Genomic DNA, 20,672 nt, shown 5'->3' on the forward strand with positions numbered 1-20,672 from the left:
TCGCTGACCAGGAAGGGGAGAGAGTGCCCCGCTTCGTTCCTTTCTCTGACGCCCGATTGAGGTGGGCGCAGACAGTCGAGGAATGCAACGCGGCCCTCCTTGAGGCGGTCCCCCCAGAGATAAGGGCCACCCTGGATGCTCCCACTTCTGGTGCACAGGCACCTGAGTCTCAATGCCCTGCTGGGCCTGAATTTCTTCCCCTTTTTGTTGATGAAGACGTGCCTGGGGTCGTCAGGTACAACTTGCGGGGGCCACTTCCTTCAGGGGAGAATTAGAACTCCACGAAGCATCTAGAACAGGTCGCTAAGTAAAAGCGCAAGCACTGTCTAGGCTCAACCTAAAAATGAGTTTTGGGTGTGCTGTCGCATAGGGGGCACAGGGATATTTGAGATGTCATCAGTGATATCATCAATGATGTAATTTAGGATATCATGAGTGATGTAATATGAGTAGTCATAAGCATTCTGTGGCAAGGGCATAACTTGTAGTTAGCTCAGTAAATTATAACTAGTGATTTTTTTTTGTTGTTGTTTTTTTAACAAGAACTTTTTTTGACAATATTCTGGCCAGTGATGTTTTTTCAATAATATTGTTTTAGTCTTCATACTAAATATATAAACTCAATATTTTTGTACAATATTACAGTACATATGTCTCCAATATTATGTCACATTATGCCCAAAGATATCTTTTCTTTGTCTCATGATATTTTTGAGTTGACAGTATTTTGACAAAATATTTCTGTGTCACACTATTATTTCTGTGCTGTTTTAGCCGAATACAATCCTGGGATCTCAAATGGGTTTCTATTTAGGCAATGTGTGTAATTTCCTTCACAGAGGTGTTGAGCATCTCCTGAAGTCAATCTCTTTGTTAAGTCCAGGATAGGTGGTGGTTTACAAACCTGTAACATCTGCAACAGCACACAACGACCTGCCCTACCTTCCCTTAACATCACCTTGTACATGTTTTCAAAAACCTAATGTCAGCTGGATTTTTGGTGTGATAGGTTTATTTATTGAGCACAGTTTACCTATTTAGCTCCACAAAAAGTAACCAAAAAGTAACCAAAAAGCACTCTGCGTTGGTGTTAAAGGGGAGGGAAGGAGGAGAGTTCCATGCAATAGATACATTTCACATTGTGAAATCGAGAAACCAGAGTTCAATCCCAGCTTCTTTACTTGACCACATTGTGTGATCCTAGTCATTTACTGTACTTCCTGTGTTGTGTACTCGTTTATGAACTAATTTTAGTATGTTGGCAAATACTTCTGTATATGCTTAATCCATCTTTATGAAAGAACAGTTCTCCAGTCCCCACAGAGTAGCTGATGCTGCTACAGATTATTAGAGCGTTTGTGTTGATTAAGAGAGTAGAGTTTTTGATACTTTCCATTTGAGGTTTTCCCCTTGCAAAGCCTGCTAGTCTACACAGCACAGGCTTTGCAAATAAAACAATTCGTTGCTACGAAGGCTCCGCGTTGGTTATAAATTAAATGATGGATTAAAGTATGTATGAAAAATAATATTTTACAAGGTATTTAATGTGAATCAAATTGTGCAGGTGTAAATGGTGTAAAGTGCAATGGTTTTTTATGAACACAAGACAATAAAATCGTATATTTTAATTATTTTATTTCGTATACATGACTTTATTCATCCTCTCTTTTACGGGGTGAAAACCTTCAAAAGGCATAGCTTCTACATTGAATAATACAGTCATAGGAAAAGGAGACAATGTACCAGATCAAGGACTTCCTAAAACAAATCACCAATTCTTGATGGTAAAGAACAACAGTTTGGAATAACAATTGTACAGCTTTTGATAACATTTCAACACAAATTAATGTTTGCAAAAAATAAAGCAAATATCCTTGAGGTTTTATCATATATATTTTATACCGTGCGCCAATTGATAATATCTGATACTAAATGAAGCATTATCCGTTCAAGCTATGAAGCAGAGCAAACCATGAGTGAGGCACTTTCAGCTATAATACCCCAAGAAGACATTGTTATAAACTAAGAATGTTAACTCTCTGGTTGCGGTGGTGAAGACATAGGATGCAAGGAACCACAATCCTTTGGTACCAGGAACAGAGGATGGGCTTCATTTAAGACTGGATTCACTATTTTGTGGGGGGATCTGGAAATAAACAAGAACACAGTGAGTGAGGCACAAACCATTATGTGTGCACTTACAACACATACTGAGAATGCCAATGTAAAACTCAGAAGCTTTATATAGGTTAGTATCTACAGAATAATTTTGGCAGGCTTCTTGAAAAGAGGGCACAATTATTATATAATGAGATACTTTTGGAAATAGCATTCCATCATTGGGTATTTGTGTAGCTTTACTTAGTTTATCATAAACCATTAAAAATGTTAGCATAAGAAAAATAAAATAACAATATATATTAAGGCCCTGTTTTAGAGATTGGTGGACAGGTACGCCACCATAAACGTTAAGAATATCCCATCCGCCTCATTACAACTGCCATTAAGGCTTCCAATTTTTATTGTTTTTTAATTTAATGCAGACAGACGCGTGTGTTTTCTATCTCTATTTCCTTTAAAGTAGAAAAATACAGAAAATTAGAATTCTCTTGAGTGACCCTCCATGCTGTCATTCATGAACTTCAGACCAATAGCTATACAGATTCACATAATTTTCTAAAATCATTGGCTAGCTCTACTTAGGGTTTGTGGTATTATGATCATACTTTCATGTATGCATTTTGTTTAATTATATTAGGCAGTATAATGTGCAAAAACCTGGCAGGCATCAAAGTGTGAGTGCACATTTAATTAATAGATGTTGTAATATATGATTTATGACTTCATTTGTTCACAAAACACAAAATAAATATGGATAAAGGGCAATAAGATGGCTAAAAAACAAATGGATAAATACATATGGAAAGGCCTAACAAATAAACACCATATAAGGTGTAATCTTAGATATGAAACACTGGTACTAAGGAGGACAGGATATTTGTCACGTTCGTGCCGTAGTGACATATGCGCCAACCTCTAAATCAGGCAATATGCATTTTCCTAAATATTTTGGAGGAGGTAAGAGGAAACCTTGTCAGCAAAGCCAGCACTCGTACTGATCAGGTTCCAACAAACAAAAGAAGGTTTGTCGGTTCTGATGTGAACTACCACTCCAAAGGATGATGAGAAAAACCTTTTAGTTTCCTTAGATAACCCTCCCCCACCAGGGTTGCCCCTTGGTGGCATGCTTCATCATCGGGTTCTTCCTGTTCCGCTGTGGAACGGGGCATGCTGCGACTAATGAGGTGCTCAGGAGCACTGAATAGTACATGATGATGATAGAAGTAAATAGCAGTGGAAGGGGTCTTGTTTAGAAATTTAAAAATACTAGCCTAGTGGGTTGGTGAATCCTTTATTATACCTATATGGTATGATAAAACAAGCATTGACATAGCCAATAGGTCTCGCTTTTGGGACCTTACAAGTATTTAGTTATGCAGCACAATATCCTTGGTGCAATAACATCAACTGTTTCATGGCTAAAAACGTATAAGGTCCCAAAGGCGAGACCTATTGGCTATGCCAATGCTTGTTTCCTTTAGGGCAGGCAAAAGGAACCAGAGCAGAAATAGGTAGCCCTGACATAACCAACAGTAGCGTTTATACCTCAGATGATTTCATCACAAGTTTATAGGTAAATAAAAAACAGGAAGGCACGGTCCGGGTATTACACAATACAGGCGGCGGGAGGTGAGGCAGCAAACGACGCTGGACGTTTGAGGGGAGCAGTGAAGGATGCGGAAGGGGGGCTAGCAACAAGTCAGGATCCTGGGACCCGGAAAGAGGCAGCAAGAACACTGAACAATAGACTCACTGCCTGGGTGAAACGTACTCCTACTAATTCCCCCAGAAATACAAAAAGTGATACAGAGAACTGTGGGTGAGGCACACAAAGGTAAATAACGCAGTAGAATTTATAAATGAAAGGGCCAAATGACATTTGAAAATCAAAGGGGCTACCAATACACAAATGGCATTGCCTCCCATTGCCTTGAACAGAGCTCTGGGTTCACTGCAAGCTCAAATAGTTAATACAGGGGGTTCTGATGGACCAGGAAGCTCCTCTCCCTACATAATGTGCCGCTAAGTTCCACCGAAATTCTGCTTCGTAAGTCAAGGTGATATTTAAAAGTAGAGGTTAGTAACTGGGGAAGGGGCAGAGAATAGAAATTCCCCAGGCATCACCCAAGAATGCAACTCGTAAATTCCCCGCTCTAAATGTGTATCCTCATTCTTAAGTCTCTCTCTCTGCCCAAGGAACAGGTTCAGGGCCGGCTTTAGGGCAGAGCGGTTGGTGCGGCCGCACTAGGCGCTGACCTGTGAAGGGGGCACCGACCTCAGGGGGATGCTGTGTTTAACAATAGCTTATGATTGGAGAGATGAGGGGGACTTATGCCTCGTGGTATTGAAATAAACAGAGGAGGCGGTCATGAGATGCGGGGAGCGCCAAAAATGATTGTCGCACTGGGCGCTACCAGCGCTAAAGCCGGCCCTGAACAGGTTGAAACTAAAGTAAAAAGCAGACGAAATAACACAGCTTTTTGATTACATATACTTTATGCCGTATTTCAACGTACATGTTCACAATCCCCATAATTATACGTCAATGAAAGCTTATGTTTGCATTACTGAGTAACATCACAATTTGGACTAAAACTCAAATTAAAAGTGATATATAGTGACAAGTGCGCAGTACATACAGGGCAGTTGTAATTACTTAAATAGTCACAATTATATGCCCTATTGAGCACCTTTTAGTATCCACTGAAAAGGTTTATAAAAAAAGTTTGAAAAACTTCATTATAGAAACAAGGTCATATTCCATCTTATGTGTACAGATAAACACCATCATCCAATTAAAAGATAACTGCACAATGATTAAGCAACCATGGGATATGTTAACTGCTGCGCGTTTTCAGTTCTAATATGATAATGCACTACGAGCAGGGCAACAAGTAAAACAAATATTTTAGCGGGGCAGTAGCACAAACATATGTATGTACACACGTGCCTATAACTTTAGCCATATGGAAATGAAGCATAGCAACCCGTATACAGAGACATGGGGAGAGGATGTGGTCCGTCGGCTAGACTGCCGACTTTGGTGCTGGAAACCAGGGTTCGAGCCTCAGGGTCCTGTCCACATCCTGTGATTCTGGGCAAATCACTTAGGGGCATATTTACAAGGAGGCGATAATAAATTATCGCAGTTTTCGGCCGAAAAGCGGCGATAATTTTATCGCCTAATTAGCAAGGTCACGCTAATGCGTGAAACCTTGCTTTAGCGTGGGGATTCCTAACGCCCAGCTTTGCATCCCTAATAAATGAATAATGAAGCATAGTGGCAGGAAAAGTAGCGATAACCCCTGTTATCGCTACTTTCCTTTACGCCTGCTTCGGACTGACTTAGCCATGATATCCTATGGAAGGTGGATATCATGGCTAAGTTTGTGAGTACCTATCAACAAGCTAACGTGAGATTATCGCTCGGTTTCCAGCGATAAACTCACGTTTGCCAGTTAGCGTTAGGATTTTTATCGCTTTTGAGATAAGTGTTGCTAATAGCACGCTATCTCAGCGATAAAAATCCACGCTAGCCGGCGATAATTATCCTAGCGCTAAGTGCGCGGTTGATGTTGATATGCCCCTTAATCTCCCCGTGCCTGAATATGTAATGTAAATACGGTGCTCATGTACAGCGCTCCAATACCTTCGGGTCGAGTTCGCACTATATAAAAGATGCAAAAAAAACAAAAACACATTGAAGGACTGCAATATGGTGCTACCAAGTAAGAAGAATGAGTGCTTCTGGTGTATAGCGTTAATCTTGTGTACTACAGGTGGAGCGAAATTATTTACGAACGTTTTACACCTACATCTTACCTCTTATCTGGTGGAGGTTCTTAAAATTCCAGTTGCTTGTCTGCCTTGTTTTCTACTCGTTTACTACTACAACAAGCATTGGCCGTGTGGCAGTAAAAGTAACACCGCGCGGCCGTGAAAGCGAAAGTGATCGCGATCGTGATCACTGTGAAAGCGAAAGTGATCGTGATGACGCGCTAAAGCACCTGAGGGATGTGCGCGCAGCAGCGCACGTGCTGGTGGTGCTTGTGCGCGTGACAGCAAGCTGGTGGCCGCTTTGGTAGCACTCCGAAAAGCCGCTGCACTTGGTCTAAATGTTTAGAGCCAATTCCCATGGCTTTTTATCAGGATCAAGGAATTAGCTCCCTGATTGCACCTGTTAGTTAGTGCCCATATATAATTCCAGCACACACACTGCATGATAAATAGTAAATATGGATTGATCACATCTGTTTTTGTTGCTTAATACCTACTTGGTATTACTGCTTAATGCACATAAGTGGCTAAAGGTTTGCCTCATGGCTCCTCTGGTGGTAAGGTACGCTTGTAGCCACACTAACACCAAAGCAGCACCTTGAGATATGACCTAGGCAAACCCCCCTCGGCCCTGGAGGTGCTGAGGGAGATAATTCCTTGGTCTCACTTGTTTGCCATTTTCCTTGAATCCTTTTAGGAGCTGGCTTCTTCGTGTAATTCTTCTCTGATAAATATGAGACTAAACTCTGAGAAATCTGAAGTTCCACTCTTAAATACATTTTGTTGTAAACACATATTGAACAACTCAGGATTTTCTTGGAGTCCTACTAAAATAACATATTTAGGGTTGTGGTTTATGCATTTGTATTAAAGATATGATTACAATCAATTCCCTGCATCATTTAACGAATTAAGATAATTTAGGCCTTCATCTAGAACACCTTTTGAGAAATCGCAAACAGCCATTTGTGACCACAAAAAAGCAGTTTGAAATGTACGAGAGCTACATTCCGATTTAGAAACTTGTTACCGAATCGCAATCTTGGTTTGAGATTAGGCATTTAATAGGGACGTGTTTAGGACATCCCTTCCAAATACCAAATCACAGTGTTATGTATGAATGTTTTAGTGACTGAATTACTGTCGCAAAACATACATTTTCTACCCACTACTGAAAGGTAGTGGTAACCATTTGCGAAGGAGAAGGGTGCCCACGGAACCCCATCCCCTTTGAGAATGATAAACAAAATATTTTTTTAGGAAGAGACAGTGGGCCCACACACCACTTCTTACTCTTGAAGAAATGAAACATAAGTGTTTTGTTTTTTTGTTTTTCAAACACATTCAGTTTTTTTTTTTTTGAGTAATGCGGGATGCATTGAAGAAAATATTACCTTACTCAAAAGCAGTCACAGACATGGGGGCCTGCCGATGGTTATTGATTCCTAATGGGTAACCAACTACAACCTACCTTATTAACATTCATGAGGTAGGTTGATTTGCGACCCACTAGGGATCGCTAATTTGGTAAGAATCACAATTTTGAAATAGCAATTCCTCATTTTTTTACATCTGGCCCTTAATTTCTAGTTGGAACCCTCTTTTGGTGGGGTTGTCTGAATTCAATAAAAATTATGTTGGTTTAATTATCCTATACATTTTTGCCATGATACCCCTAAACTTTCCAGCTTCTTTCATTAAGAAATATAAGTCTCTGCTTGTACATTCCTCATAGAATAATAAACAAAATCACTGTTTCAGTTTCCAGAGCAGCAATGTCTAAATGCGATGGAGGGGTTAATTTTCCTGACTTTAAATTACAACATCAAGCTTTTATTTACAAGAAAATCATCTTCTTGTCACCTAGAATCTGTCAACTTTCTTCTCCTATTATAGATGGACTTGGGAAAAGCCTTCCTGTCTCTATTCTCTTTTAATTAGTTTTACAATTTACAAGAAACCATCTATTTTTTCATTACCTATATTTACCTTTATTCCTAGTTAGCATGGACCCCCCATGCTTTTAGCCACAAAAAATAGTCAACCTGCTTTTCTTAACTCACCTATATGGTATAAAAAGCTCATTAAAATCAAGCAAACATCTATATACTGGCCTACTTGTAGACTCAAAGGTCAGACTACTGAAATAAAACTGAGAGATACCATACCCTAGCCACCATCAAACATCTTAAACTTATTTAAGGTACTTCCAAAAAACCATATACTCTAAACTTATTTCAAGCTAAATTCCAGTTTAAAAAATACTCTTCTGAAAATGCCTCTTCATTTTTTCTTAAAACCAGGGTAGACATTGTTAGAAATGGGAGTCTCTAGTTGGCCATGGCTGGCGCCAATGTCCAAATAGGGACCCTTCTTCCTAAGTCACGGGAAAGTTGGCTACCCCATTAGATAACCCCTGCTCAACCCTGTGGTAACGTAGCACGAGCAGGTAGGCCTATCTCAGAGACTGTGTGTGAAGCGTTTATGGCCACGTACAATAAGGCAGTAATGACACCACAAAAGGACACAACTCAGGTAGAAATAGAAAAATAATATCTTTATCCAACAGTTTAACTCAAAGACTCTCAAAGCGTTTCAACAACTACAATTCACATCAACTCGTAGGGACTAAAAGAGACAACAACGTATTCACCCAAAGCGATAAACGGACTGAGTTCAGGGCCGGGGCCTACGTGACCCGTTGTGCACCAGGTACTTGTCGTTGGAAGGGACTACAGCCCGCAGCTTCTGGAAGAAGCGGAGACAGTGACAAGCAGACTCCCAGCGACCACAGGTCTTGGAGGCTGAGGTCTGCAGCGTGCACTCACAGTGGTCCAGGCACTCAGGGGCAGGCGGGTGCTCAGTGGCAGCAGCGCGCGGCTGTGGTGGCCCAGGCTGGTGGTGGCGATGATGTCGTGCAGCTCCGTGGTGGGCTCACAGCGGCAGCAGCTCTCTCTTAGCTGCGGCGGCCCACAGAAAAAATCCCAAGGATGCAAAGTCGTCAATGGTGCAGGCGCTCAGCAGCCACAGATCTCTTTTAGCTGCGGCGGCCCACAGAACAAATCCCAAGGATGCAAAGTTGTCAATGGGGCAGGCGCTCAGCGGCCACAGCTCTCTCTTAGCTGTGGCGGCCCGCGGGGCAAATTACAAGGATGAAAAGTAGCACAAGGGGTGGGCACTCAGCAGCTACAGCTCCCTCCTGGCTGCAGTGGCCCATGGCCAAATCACGATGGTGCACAGTAGCAAAGGGTGCGGGCACTCAGCGGCAGCAGCTCTCGCTTGGCTGCGGCCGCCCGCGGGACAAATCACGATGGTACACAGCAGCAAAGGTGCGGGCACTCAGCGGCAGCAGCTCTCTCTTGGCTGCGGCGGCCCATGGGACAATTTAGGGTCTCGACCAGGCGGGCACCACGGTGGACACTCGACGGCCACAGAGCTCTCTTGACTGCAGCGGTCCACGCTGATTCAGCGGAAGGTCCGAAGGTGCTGAGTCCGGCAGGCTCTCAGCTGCGGCGGCTCTCTCTTAGCTGCAGCGGCCCACACAGGTTTAGCAAGAAGGTTCAAAGGCTCAGAGACAGGCAGGCACTCAGAAGCAGCAGCTCTCCATTAGCTGCAGCGGCCCGCAGAGGTTCAGTGAAAGTTTAGAAAGTCTCAATTCCGATTCAGGCAGACTCTCAGCGGTGGCAGCTCTCTCTTAGCTGTAGCGGCCCGCACAGGTTTAGCAAAAGTTCAGAAGCGCCCAGTCCGTGGTCCTCACAGTAGAACTAGAGGCTCCGGATTATTCGACGGAGGCCTCACCTGCAAGCAGAACTCCTCGCACAGGAATTCCGACGGTGGACAGGGTGAAGTCTAATGTTCCTGAGACTTCTGCAGGAGGCGCTCTTGATTTAGGCCCTCGGGTAGTTTCTTCGGCAAGTTTGATGAAAGTTGCAAAGTCCTTTCCTCTGTTTACTCGGACAGAGTTTCATCTTGACATCCAGAAAGAACACACCTGGCTAAAGTTCCAGCGCAGCATTTTATACCTAAAAAAAGTCTTTGTTCTCTAAGGTCACTGACTCCGGTCAGAACCAGTTTGGTGGGGTCAGAGAGCACTTGGTTTACGAGGCGACATCCTGCCCTTTCAGAATGAGGGAGTCTGCTATCAGACACCCATTGGGAGGTGGAGCCATCATTCACCTTGCCAGGCACGGCCCTGCTCGGATCAAAGAGTCACCCCTCCCCATGCTCTAAATACCGATCTCTCTCTCCAGCCAGGTCTGACCCAGCTGGCCCTGCTGCTCCAAAACCAGACAGCCAATACACATACACGCAACAGCCTACAGTAAAGCTTAGACAAGAAACTACCACGTTTTCAGGAAAGATATTTCAACACATGCAATATATAAACGGTCCTTACTAAAAGGTGCCCCTCAATGTCCTGAGTATATACATATCAAACTTGGGGGTCCTGTCAGGTTCCTAGGGCCTGATAGGATGATAGAAAGCAATCTTTAACCAGTCCTTCCTGGCCTATGAGAATGGATCGTTTCGCAGTAGCGACAGTGAAATAGAAGGTAACTCACTATTGAAACAGGCTACACCGATCTAGGTATTGTAGTTATCCTTATTCATACAGTCATTTGTATACAGGGAGTATTTGCGCTGTGGCACTGAGTAGCAGTGGCACAGCGCCCAGAACATTTAAATCCAGCCAATATAAAAGATAGCGAGAATAGAGAGGAAGGGAGACCCACGCCAATGATGCCAGGTCTAACAGAAATTATAGGGGATAAAACAAGACATGAAAACTACTAGCTTATTATATAAAAATTAAGAAAGATTGTACAGAAAATAAAAGCATCCATACCGGCAATGATAACTTCATTGTAATGATATAGAAATATCCCAACCATTTGGAAATTATTATAAACTCTTTACACTTCAGAAAATCTCCTCTCCTGCAGATCAATGAAATTTCGAATAATTTCAATTCCCTCAATAACAAATTTAACACTGATTTTCATTTCAATCCATGGAAAAAAATATTTTCTTAGATGAGATTGCCAGAACCATTTGTTTAATTTAAAAGTGTAAAGCTCCTGGACCAAATGGTTTTAGAAATGAATTTTGTACATTTTTTCAACTTTTATTAGCTAACCCTTTTTTTTATCTCTGTTCTTATTTCTCAAACTATAACATGTCCCGAGGTACTTTTGAAAATTCCCTCATTTATTTACTCTCTAAAGATGATTGTGATCCCAATTCTTCAAACATTATCGACCCATATCCATAGTTACCACAGATTATAGAATATTTGCCAAAATTATTGCCCTCCATCTGGAATTTCTTTTAGCAAAACAAATTATTCATGAACAGACTATACAAAGAATTCCTTTGAAGTGCATCATCTCATTTGGTCTGTTAAGCTGTCATGTTTCCACTTGACGCCATATTCTGTATGGAGCAATGGGTCAGCCTACTTCAAGGTATGCTTCTGGAGGTTTGCATAAAGAGTGCTGAGATATTTCTATATGGCAAAGCATTAGAGGTAGGTTGCTTTTGGCTGAGGCTTGTTGTATGAGGAGAGACTCTTTGTTGCTGCCCAAAACAATGTAGTCACTTCTTCCAGAGGAAGGGTGTTTGGGACTAGTTCAGGGATGGCGCTTCTGCACAGGTTATTATGTCTCTGTCTAATGGTGAATCCCCCATTTATCCTTAGAATAGAAGGCTGTTACTTGACCCGTGCTTTTAGTTACGATTACATACCTGGTCCTAAGAAGACATTCATCTCTTCTGACTGAGTTTTATGGCTTTGTGCTAGCCTGGATTGGGGCTGTCACTTTTCTGCTGGGCAGTGTGTCTATGATTGGTGTGTCCTGTGAACAGCTGTATATTTTAGAGACAGGATCATTTTTGCAGCAGAGTGGAAGGGTGCCACATGACTTATGTGAAGACGTGTATAGGAAATTACACTCTTTAAAAAACTGGATTGTTGTGTACGATGTGAGTCCAAATAGTAAGTCCACAAGTTTCGTTTTACTGAGAACCAAGTACTGAATCCATTGTAGGGCTTGATTCTCTCCAAGTTATAAAGAAGAGAAATCCAAGGCATACTCAGAGAAGTGGTGTGGTCGGGTAACCCTGATAAATCATTGTCCGGTTAGAGTATTTTTTAAATTTAGAAAATCAAGAAGCACTGTTAATACACACACTGTTAAGGACTACTCATTAAATTACAAAGAAGTGCAATTGAATAGATTGAAATACCTTTAATGACACTCTCATGATACATTACAACCCTAGCAAGCACTAAACTCTATAATCACAATCCCCCTACCTATATTTGACACAATATCATAATATAAGTGGGTCAGTATCAATAAAGCAGGCCCATTGGCACTGCCATGGGTTCAGTATCATCAGGACAGGCTTATTAGTTTTGACACAGTGTCACCACACTAGTAAAAGCGAAAAACATTTTATGACTGCTATCATAAGGGACAGTACCAACATTCAGTACTTTCCATGGTAAACATAAAACTTTGCATATCAATCATCAATATTGTCAACACAGCATCATGCAAAAAATGTGTAATTGGGTCTTTCATTTTTTTAATTGCAGCTGCAGTTTCAGGGCAACACAATAGAGTTCTCCACACCCCAGAGCCCAAAAGCAATAGCCCAAATTACAGGAGAGCTTTCAATAGCATCTACGCCTCTGAGAGGGGTGTGTATATATATGATTCTGTAGAAGAGTTATGTTGACCTTTGTAATGGCCACTTCTGGGAGGCTATTGCACTCTATGCAGCCCCTACAACACATTTCCAAAAGATTGGTGGAGCACCACAAGGAAACAAGATTTTCATGCAAAGTGTCCTCGCCAAGACTTATATGGCACTGCTGGCCCTGTGTGTGGGGGGAGGTGCTTAGTGAGCTGCTTCCACGCCACTTGTCTTTTAAGTTTGTGGCACCAGCACTTTACTTTTCAGGGGTTTTGTTTTGAGTGACTCAGTACAGTCTGCAAAAGAGGCCTCGCTGATTGTCTCAAATGCATTTTACTCCTTGATGCCAGCACATCACTGATCTCATTTTAGCATTTTAAGAGTAACCCTCTCTGGAAGTATTTGGCAAGTATTCCAGGAAGTAATTGGCCAATTGCATGTTTCTCAGTGGTATCAATGTCACCACTGGTGCTGACACAGAGGAAACTGAAATAGTGCTACAGACAATTCTAGCACCTCAGACCTTGTTTTTTAAACAGCCACACAAATGCCGAGGCACAAAAAGAAGTCCAAAATAGTGCAACTGGCTTTAGCCACTCAAGTATCAAACAAGAAGTCCATACAACGGTCTTGAATTTCTTTGTATATCCTTTATTCCATATCAAGCACGATTTCTATATAATCCGAAACAGGCAGCCAACACGTGTTTTGTCCGAAAGGACTTTCTCAAGGCTAAACTAAATAGTAGATCATTATGTACTTTAGAGTTCTTAGTTGCACGTAGTCCCGATGTTATCATCGGGACCACGCGCAATGATTAATATCCGGACCACACACAACAAGACTGTTAACTGCTGCAGGTTTATCAAGACCTTTGATTGTGTACGGAAGTGTAGTGAGAGAGGATACTTTGGTGGTACACGTTTTAACATGGACTAAGAACTCTAAAGTACATAATGATCATCAGTGCCCCCTAAGTCTGGCTGCCGGCAGCTCTCGGCTGTCCTGGTGGGCTTCTAAAGGTTAGTCCAGCCTGTTCCTCTTACTAGGCAAAACTAAAAGAAGGCCAATAGAATAGGAATTGGAATAGCATCCATCACAAGAAAGGTGCAGGAGAGTGCATTTGTGGGCACACCTACAGGTCAGCGCTGGTGTGGACTGCTGCACCACCCCTGGCCCATAGCAAACTACGGTAGTCCTAACTCCAGATCTTGACAGCAGTATTTTCTGCACCAGCTCTAGACTGATGCCATTTACAGCATTCCCATCCCTTCACTGCCACTAGCGTCTCACCTTCTGACTCCATATTTCAATTTTCTCTGCATTAGTGTCTGTTAGAAATGGGGGTCTCTAGTTGGCAAGGGCTTGCACCTTTGTCCAAATAGGGACCCTTCTTCTTAGTCAGGATAAGGAAGTTACACTCCTAAAATAACCCCTGCTCACCCCCTTGGTAGCTTGGCACGAGCAATCAGGCTTATCTTAGAAGCAGCGTGTAAAGCATTTGCACATAACTAACAGTAATACAGTGTCAGCACTACAAAAGGATACCACACCAGTTTAGTAAAATATCCAATGTTTTTATATACTTAAGACAAGAACAAAATGATAAAAATCCACAATACTGTACTTAAATATCTTCAGTTATCAAAGTATCCTTGAAAAACGGTTTCTTGATGTCGATAGTTCTGTCCCGGGCTTTCACAGCATTGTGAACAAACAAATCCAAACAGTTCTGGCTGACCGCGGCATCACAGGTCAGCTACGGTGTTGGGAAGACCCGCAAACAGTACCTTTCAGAAATGCAGGTTGTCAATGACCTCTCGTTGTCACACGCGTTGCAGGTCGATCTCCTCTCTGATGGAGTCAGGAGCGCTGGCGTCGGCAGGCATCGGGTGCTGCGGTGCAAAGTGAAGCGGTGCAGCATGCAGTGCCTTCAGGTCGTGGTGCGAGCAGCGGCTCAGTGGCGCGTCAGATGGCATCGTCGGTGAGATCAGGGTCGCAGTGTGAGATGAAGGTGGTGCTGGCAGGTCATGGTGCAGCAGTGGTGTCGTCGTTGCTGAAGCGCTGTCGTCGGCTGACAAACTGGAGTCGATGGCACCGGCGTCAATAGGCCAAGGCTGCGGTGCAGGATGAAGGCGGTGCATCGTGTAACTTTATGAACGGTGCCCTTGAACCACGGTGCAAGCAGTGGCGTCGAGTCCGGTGTGGAGTGATGTCGTCGGGGATACCAAGGCTTCATCGTGAAGCGAGGCAGTGCGGAGTGCGGTGCCCACAGGTCGCGGTGCAAGTGGCGGCTCGGTGGCGGCATTAGCAGGTGTTGTTAGTGAGACCAGGGTCGCGTTGCGGCGGTGCCCTCTGCGGTGCCTTCAGGACACGGAGTCGGTAGCGATGTCGTAGATGGCGTTGGGCTTGAAGTCTTTGCTGTTCCTGTTGAAGCCCTTGGAGAAACTCACAAAAGTAGATTGCAGAAAGTTCAGTCCTTACACTGCCCAAGACAGAAGCAGCTACTGCAGGCCAACACAGCAAAGCATACAGCAAAGTTGTAGTTCCTCCTCACAGCTTCTCCAGCTCTTCTTCTTGGCAGTCTTCTTGATCCCAAAAGAGTTCTAAAGTCTTGAGGTCTGAGCCCCAATATTTATACCAGCAAATCCTTTGTCCTCTAAAGACAGAGGGGCCTGTGCCTAGTTAAAACCAGTTTTGGGTGCAATCTGACAGTGTGCACCTTCTTCCTTTGTCAGTGTGGGCCAGGGTCCTCAGAAGCACCACAGGCGGTGGAGCCAGCATTGTGGAAGGCAGGCACAGCCCTATTCAGACCCAGGTGCTACTCCTCCCACCCATCTATGTGCAGAAAGGTCTATTCAGCCCTGTGCTGACTCACCCTATCGCCTGGATTCTCCCTTAACCCCTGTCTCTCACAAACCAGACAGACAATACTCAAGCTCGCAGAGGCAGGCTGGATGGTTAGGTCAGAAAATACCTACTTTCTAAAAGTCGTATTTTCAAACACAGAATGTTAAAACCAACTTCACTAAAAGGTGTATTTTATCATTGTGAGGTCAGGCATACTAAACTCAAATTTCTACCGTGTTCCCATGGTCAGTTAGGATTACAGGATGTAATAATCAAACTGACCACTCTGGCCTATGGGGAACAGGTAGCTTTGCAATAGTGAAAAATTAAGTAGGCTGTAATTCACTATCACGACATGCCACACACACACCAGGGCATGTCCTAACTTTCACATACAATGCACCCTGCCCATGGGGGTACCCTGGGCCTACCTTAGGGGAGACACATGTAGAAAAGGGAAAGTTTAGGGACTTAGCAAGTATGAACATTTGCCAAGTCGACATTGCAGCCCCAGGCTGCGTACAGTCTCTGCAATGGCACGCCAGAGTTACACTTTACGGGCTGCTTGCATGGGTGGCTCAATCCAGTGCTGCAGCCCACCAACAGCATTTGATTTTTTGGCCCTGCAACTCGCAGTGCACTTTACTAGGGACTGACACATAAATCAAAAAGGCCAATCATGGAAACACCAATCCATAACACATTTTATAACAGGAGCACTTGCACTTTACCACTGCACAGCAGTGAGGAAAGGGCGCAGAATCATTACACCAGCAAAAACAGAGTCAAAACAGGGAGGTCAGAAAGCAAAAACTCAGTGGAAACATGCCAAAAGATGCCAAGTCTAACAGTGTCCCACCTGATGACACTGTACTGCAGCATTTCTTGCACTGGCACTAGTACTTGCTGATGCCATATTGCAGCTTTTTCCTGCACTAATTTCTCACCTTCTGAAGCCACACTGCAGCATTCCCTGTCTACCATTGCACCTGCTGACATCATACTGCAGCATTCTTGCACAAGTATCCCACCTGCTGATGCCGTACGGCAACATTCCTTGCACTAGCATTGCACCTGCTGACACCATTCTGCAGCATCCCCTCACCAGTGTTGCGCATGCTGACAGCATTCTGCAGCATCCCCTCACCAGTGTTGGCATGCTGACAGCATACTGCAGCATCCCCTAACCAGTGTTGCGCATGCTGACAGCATACTGCAGCATCCCCTCATCAGTGTTGCGCATGCTGACAACATACTGCAGCTTTCCCTGCACCTGATGATACCATATTACAGCGTTTCCTGCAGTAGACTCGCACCTGCTGTCACCATACTGCAGGATTCGCTGCACTATTGTCTGTGACCAACAGCCCAGAGTCCATCGCATCCAGATTTAATAATTGAATGCTCCGAATCATTGTTTAAAGCTGAACTGAGGTTCTCTTATTTGACAGTAAAACACTTCATTCTGGTCTCCAAGCTGCTGGCCCAGGGCCTGGGTACTCTCCCTTGTCTGGTTAAGAAAGTGAAGACCCTAGGAGTACAGCTTGACAGCAAGCTGCCGTTCAAACTAAGGTCACATCAATGTTATCACCTCCTCCTCTGTACTCCTGCTGAAATCAGAGGAAAGTCCTTCCCTTTATTCCTTAAGAGCTACAAAAAAGTGGTCTTAATGTCCAATACCTTGAAAATTAGATTATTGGAATGCTCTCTTCACAAACAGACAAAAAAACGTTCTTAGTAAACTCCAAACTGTACATACAGCCCCGAATATAAATCTGTCTCTCGGGCTCTAATTTGCCACCACAAGATCCCCATGAAAACAACGTATACATTTTAAGGTTCTGTGCATTATTTCTAAAGCATTACACAATACAGGACCAGAAGTTCTCCAATCGGTCGCAGATTTCATTTGAATTTTTCCCAAATTAAAAAACGCCCAGCTGGGGTGTCGGGAGGTTTGTGACCTTTACCTTCATGCTGTGGAACTCCCTGCCTCTTGAAAGTAAAAAGAAATCCAATCTTTTGGCCTTCAGAAAAGCCTTAGAAAAGTGGATTTTTAACAGTAGCTACCGTATCAGGCACTCACCGAATGGGCTGATTCTTCCTTTCCTGAGAGTAGTGCCTAGACACCTTTGGGTAATAGAGCACTTTATACATTTTCATTTCCCAAGTTTCTCACCTACTGATGTCATACCACAGCATTCCTTGCACTAGCACACCTCCTGCTGACACCATATTTCAGGATTCCCTGTACTAATTTCTAATTTGCTCATGCAATACAGCAGTATTCCCTGACAAGCGTTGCACCTACTGACACCACACTGCAGCACTTCCTGCACTTGCGGTGAACCTGCTGACACCATAATGCAGTATTCCCTGTGCTAGAATCTCACCTGCTAATGCCATACTGCAGTATTTCCTGCATTAGTGTTGCACCTGCTATCATACTACAGCATTCCTTACACTAGTGTCTTACCTGATGATGCCACACTGTAGCATTCCCTACACTAGCATGGTACCTGCTGACTCCATACTGCAGCATTCCCTGCACCAGCGTTTCACCTGCTGACATCATACTGCAGCATTCTGTTCAATAGCATTGCTGACATCATATAGCATCATTTCCTGCACCAGAACCTCACCTGATGATGCATACTGCCTCATTCCCTGCACCAGCAACACACCTGCTGACATCATACTGCAGCATTCCTTGCTCTAGGGTCTCACCTGCTGACTTCAAACTTCAGCAGTTCCTGCACTCGCTTCACTCCTGCTTACATCATACTACAGTAGTCCCAGCACTAGTGCCTCACCGGCTGACATCATACTACAGTAGTCCCTGCACTAGCATTGCAGCTGCTGACATGATACTACTGCAAAAACAACAGTTGATGGACAGAATGCAGAACAATGTCATACATTCACCCCAGTACAGAGTTCTGGGCCTAAATCCATCGTTTTTTTGCTCACCATGCCGTTCCAGTTTGAACCCAGCCATATGCAAATCAGTCTTGACCCTGTGCCTCATGGGAACAGTCCAGCCCGAACTGCCAAGCCAGGTCCTCCCTGGACTGGAAACAAGCATCCTAGGACCGGTTTTGGGGTTTCACCCCTCTTCAGCCAGGATAGCTTGATTCCAGTGGCATGGAGAGCACGGTACCCACGTCTGGGCATACCCTTCCCACTCGGGGTGACGAATGCAAAAACAACAGTTGATGGACAGGATGCAGAAACAATGTCATACATTAACCCCAGTACAGAGATCTGGGCCTAAATCCATTGTTTTTTTGCTCACCATGCCGTTCCAGTTTGAACCCAGCCATATGCAAATCAGTCTTGACCCTGTGCCTCATGGGAACAGTCCAGCCCGAACTGCCAAGCCAGGTCCTCCCTGGACTGGAAACAAGCATCCTAGGATCGGTTTCGGGGTTTCACCCCTCTTCAGCCAGGATAGCTTGATTCCAGTGACATGTAGAGCACGGGGCCCACGTCTGGGCATACCCTTCTCACTCGGAGAGACAAATGCAAAAACAACAGTTGATGGACAGAATGCAGAACAATGTCATACATTCACCGCAGTACAGAGTTCTGGGCCTAAATCCATCTTTTTTTTACTCACCATACAGTACAAGTTTGAACCCAGCCATATGCAAATCAGTCTTGACCCTGTGCCTCATGGGAACAGTCCAGCCCGAACTGCCAAGCCAGGTCCTCCCTGGACTGGAAACAAGCATCCTAGGACCGGTTTCGGGGTTTCACCCCTCTTCAGCCAAGACAGCTTGATTCCAGTGGCGTGGAGAGCACGGTACCCACGTCTGGGCATACCCTTCCCACTCGGGGTGACAAATGCAAAAACAACAGTTGATGGACAGGATGCAGAACAATGTCATACATTAACCCCAGTACAGAGATCTGGGCCTAAATACATCGTTTTTTTGCTCACCATGCCGTTTCAGTTTGAACCCAGCCATATGCAAATCAGTCTTGACCCTGTGCCTCATGGGAACAGTCCAGCCCGAACTGCCAAGCCAGGTCCTCCCTGGACTGGAAACAAGCATCCTAGGACCGGTTTCAGGGTTTCACCCCTCTTCAGCCAAGATAGCTTGATTCCAGTGGCGTGGAGAGCACGGTACCCACATCTGGGCATACCCTTCCCACTCGGGGTGACGAATGCAAAAACAACAGTTGATGGATAGGATGCAGAACAATGTCATACATTAACCCCAGTACAGAGATCTGGGCCTAAATCCATAGTTTTTTTGCTCACCATGCCGTTCCAGTTTGAACCCAGCCATATGCAAATCAGTCTTGACCCTGTGCCTCATGGGAACAGTCCAGCCCGAACTGCCAAGCCAGGTCCTCCCTGGACTGGAAACAAGCATCCTAGGATCGGTTTCGGGGTTTCACCCCTCTTCAGCCAGGATAGCTTGATTCCAGTGACATGTAGAGCACGGGGCCCACGTCTGGGCATACCCTTCTCACTCGGAGTGACAAATGCAAAAACAACAGTTGATGGACAGAATGCAGAACAATGTCATACATTCACCCCAGTACAGAGATCTGGCCATGTCTGAACTGGGGTGGCGTGGTGAGCAAAGTAACGATGGATTAAACCCAGATCTGTGACTGGGGGTGAATGTTTTGCCAGTGTGCAACATTCAGTCCATCATCTTGTGTGTTTTGAGCTTCACCCTATGTGGGAAGGGTATGCCCAGACGTGGGTCCCGTGCTCACTACGCCACTGGAGTCAAGCTATCCTGGCTGAAGAGGGGTGAAACCCCGAAACCGGTCCTAGGATGCTTAACCCCTTCGCTGCGAGACCTTTTCCCCCTCCTGTGTCACGCCCTTTTTTGGCTATTTGGGGTAGTGCGCGCTGAGGCCCCTGTAACTTTTTGACCACATAAGGTATCCACGCCAAATTTCCGTCCTTTTCTTCCAACATCATGGGGATTCTGACGGTACTCAGGGTTTGTGGATTCCCCTGGAGGGGTCACAGATATGAGCCAAAATACAGCAAAATTTAGTTTTTTGGGGGGAAAATGGGAAAAACGGCCTGCAAATGAAAGTATCTGGGTTTTTCCCTGCAAATGTTATCAAAAAAGGGTTTGTGGGGCTGAAATCACCATTTTCCCAGATTTTAGGGGATACCAGACTTTTGTCAGAAACCCAACATTTTTTACACAGTTTTGGCATTTTTCTGGGACATAGTCTATTTTTGCTAT

At 44.2% G+C, this 20,672-nt stretch overlaps 1 protein-coding gene across 1 annotated transcript in view; it reads right to left on the reverse strand.

The window, feature by feature from the left end:
- Nucleotides 1–1,618: 1,618 nt before the first annotated feature.
- The window catches only part of LOC146822217 (WAP, Kazal, immunoglobulin, Kunitz and NTR domain-containing protein-like), a 61,325-nt gene continuing 42,271 nt past the window's right edge, over nt 1,619–20,672 (reverse strand). Inside the window, exon 3 of the mRNA XM_085613369.1 lies at nt 1,619–2,146. Within this exon, the coding sequence (XP_085469495.1) occupies nt 2,130–2,146 (17 nt within the window). The 3' untranslated portion in view covers nt 1,619–2,129. The remainder of the gene's footprint in view (nt 2,147–20,672) is intronic.

The sequence above is a fragment of the Triturus cristatus genome, chromosome 6 (assembly GCF_964204655.1).
Source record: "Triturus cristatus chromosome 6, aTriCri1.1, whole genome shotgun sequence".
Taxonomy (NCBI): Eukaryota; Metazoa; Chordata; class Amphibia; order Caudata; family Salamandridae; genus Triturus; species Triturus cristatus.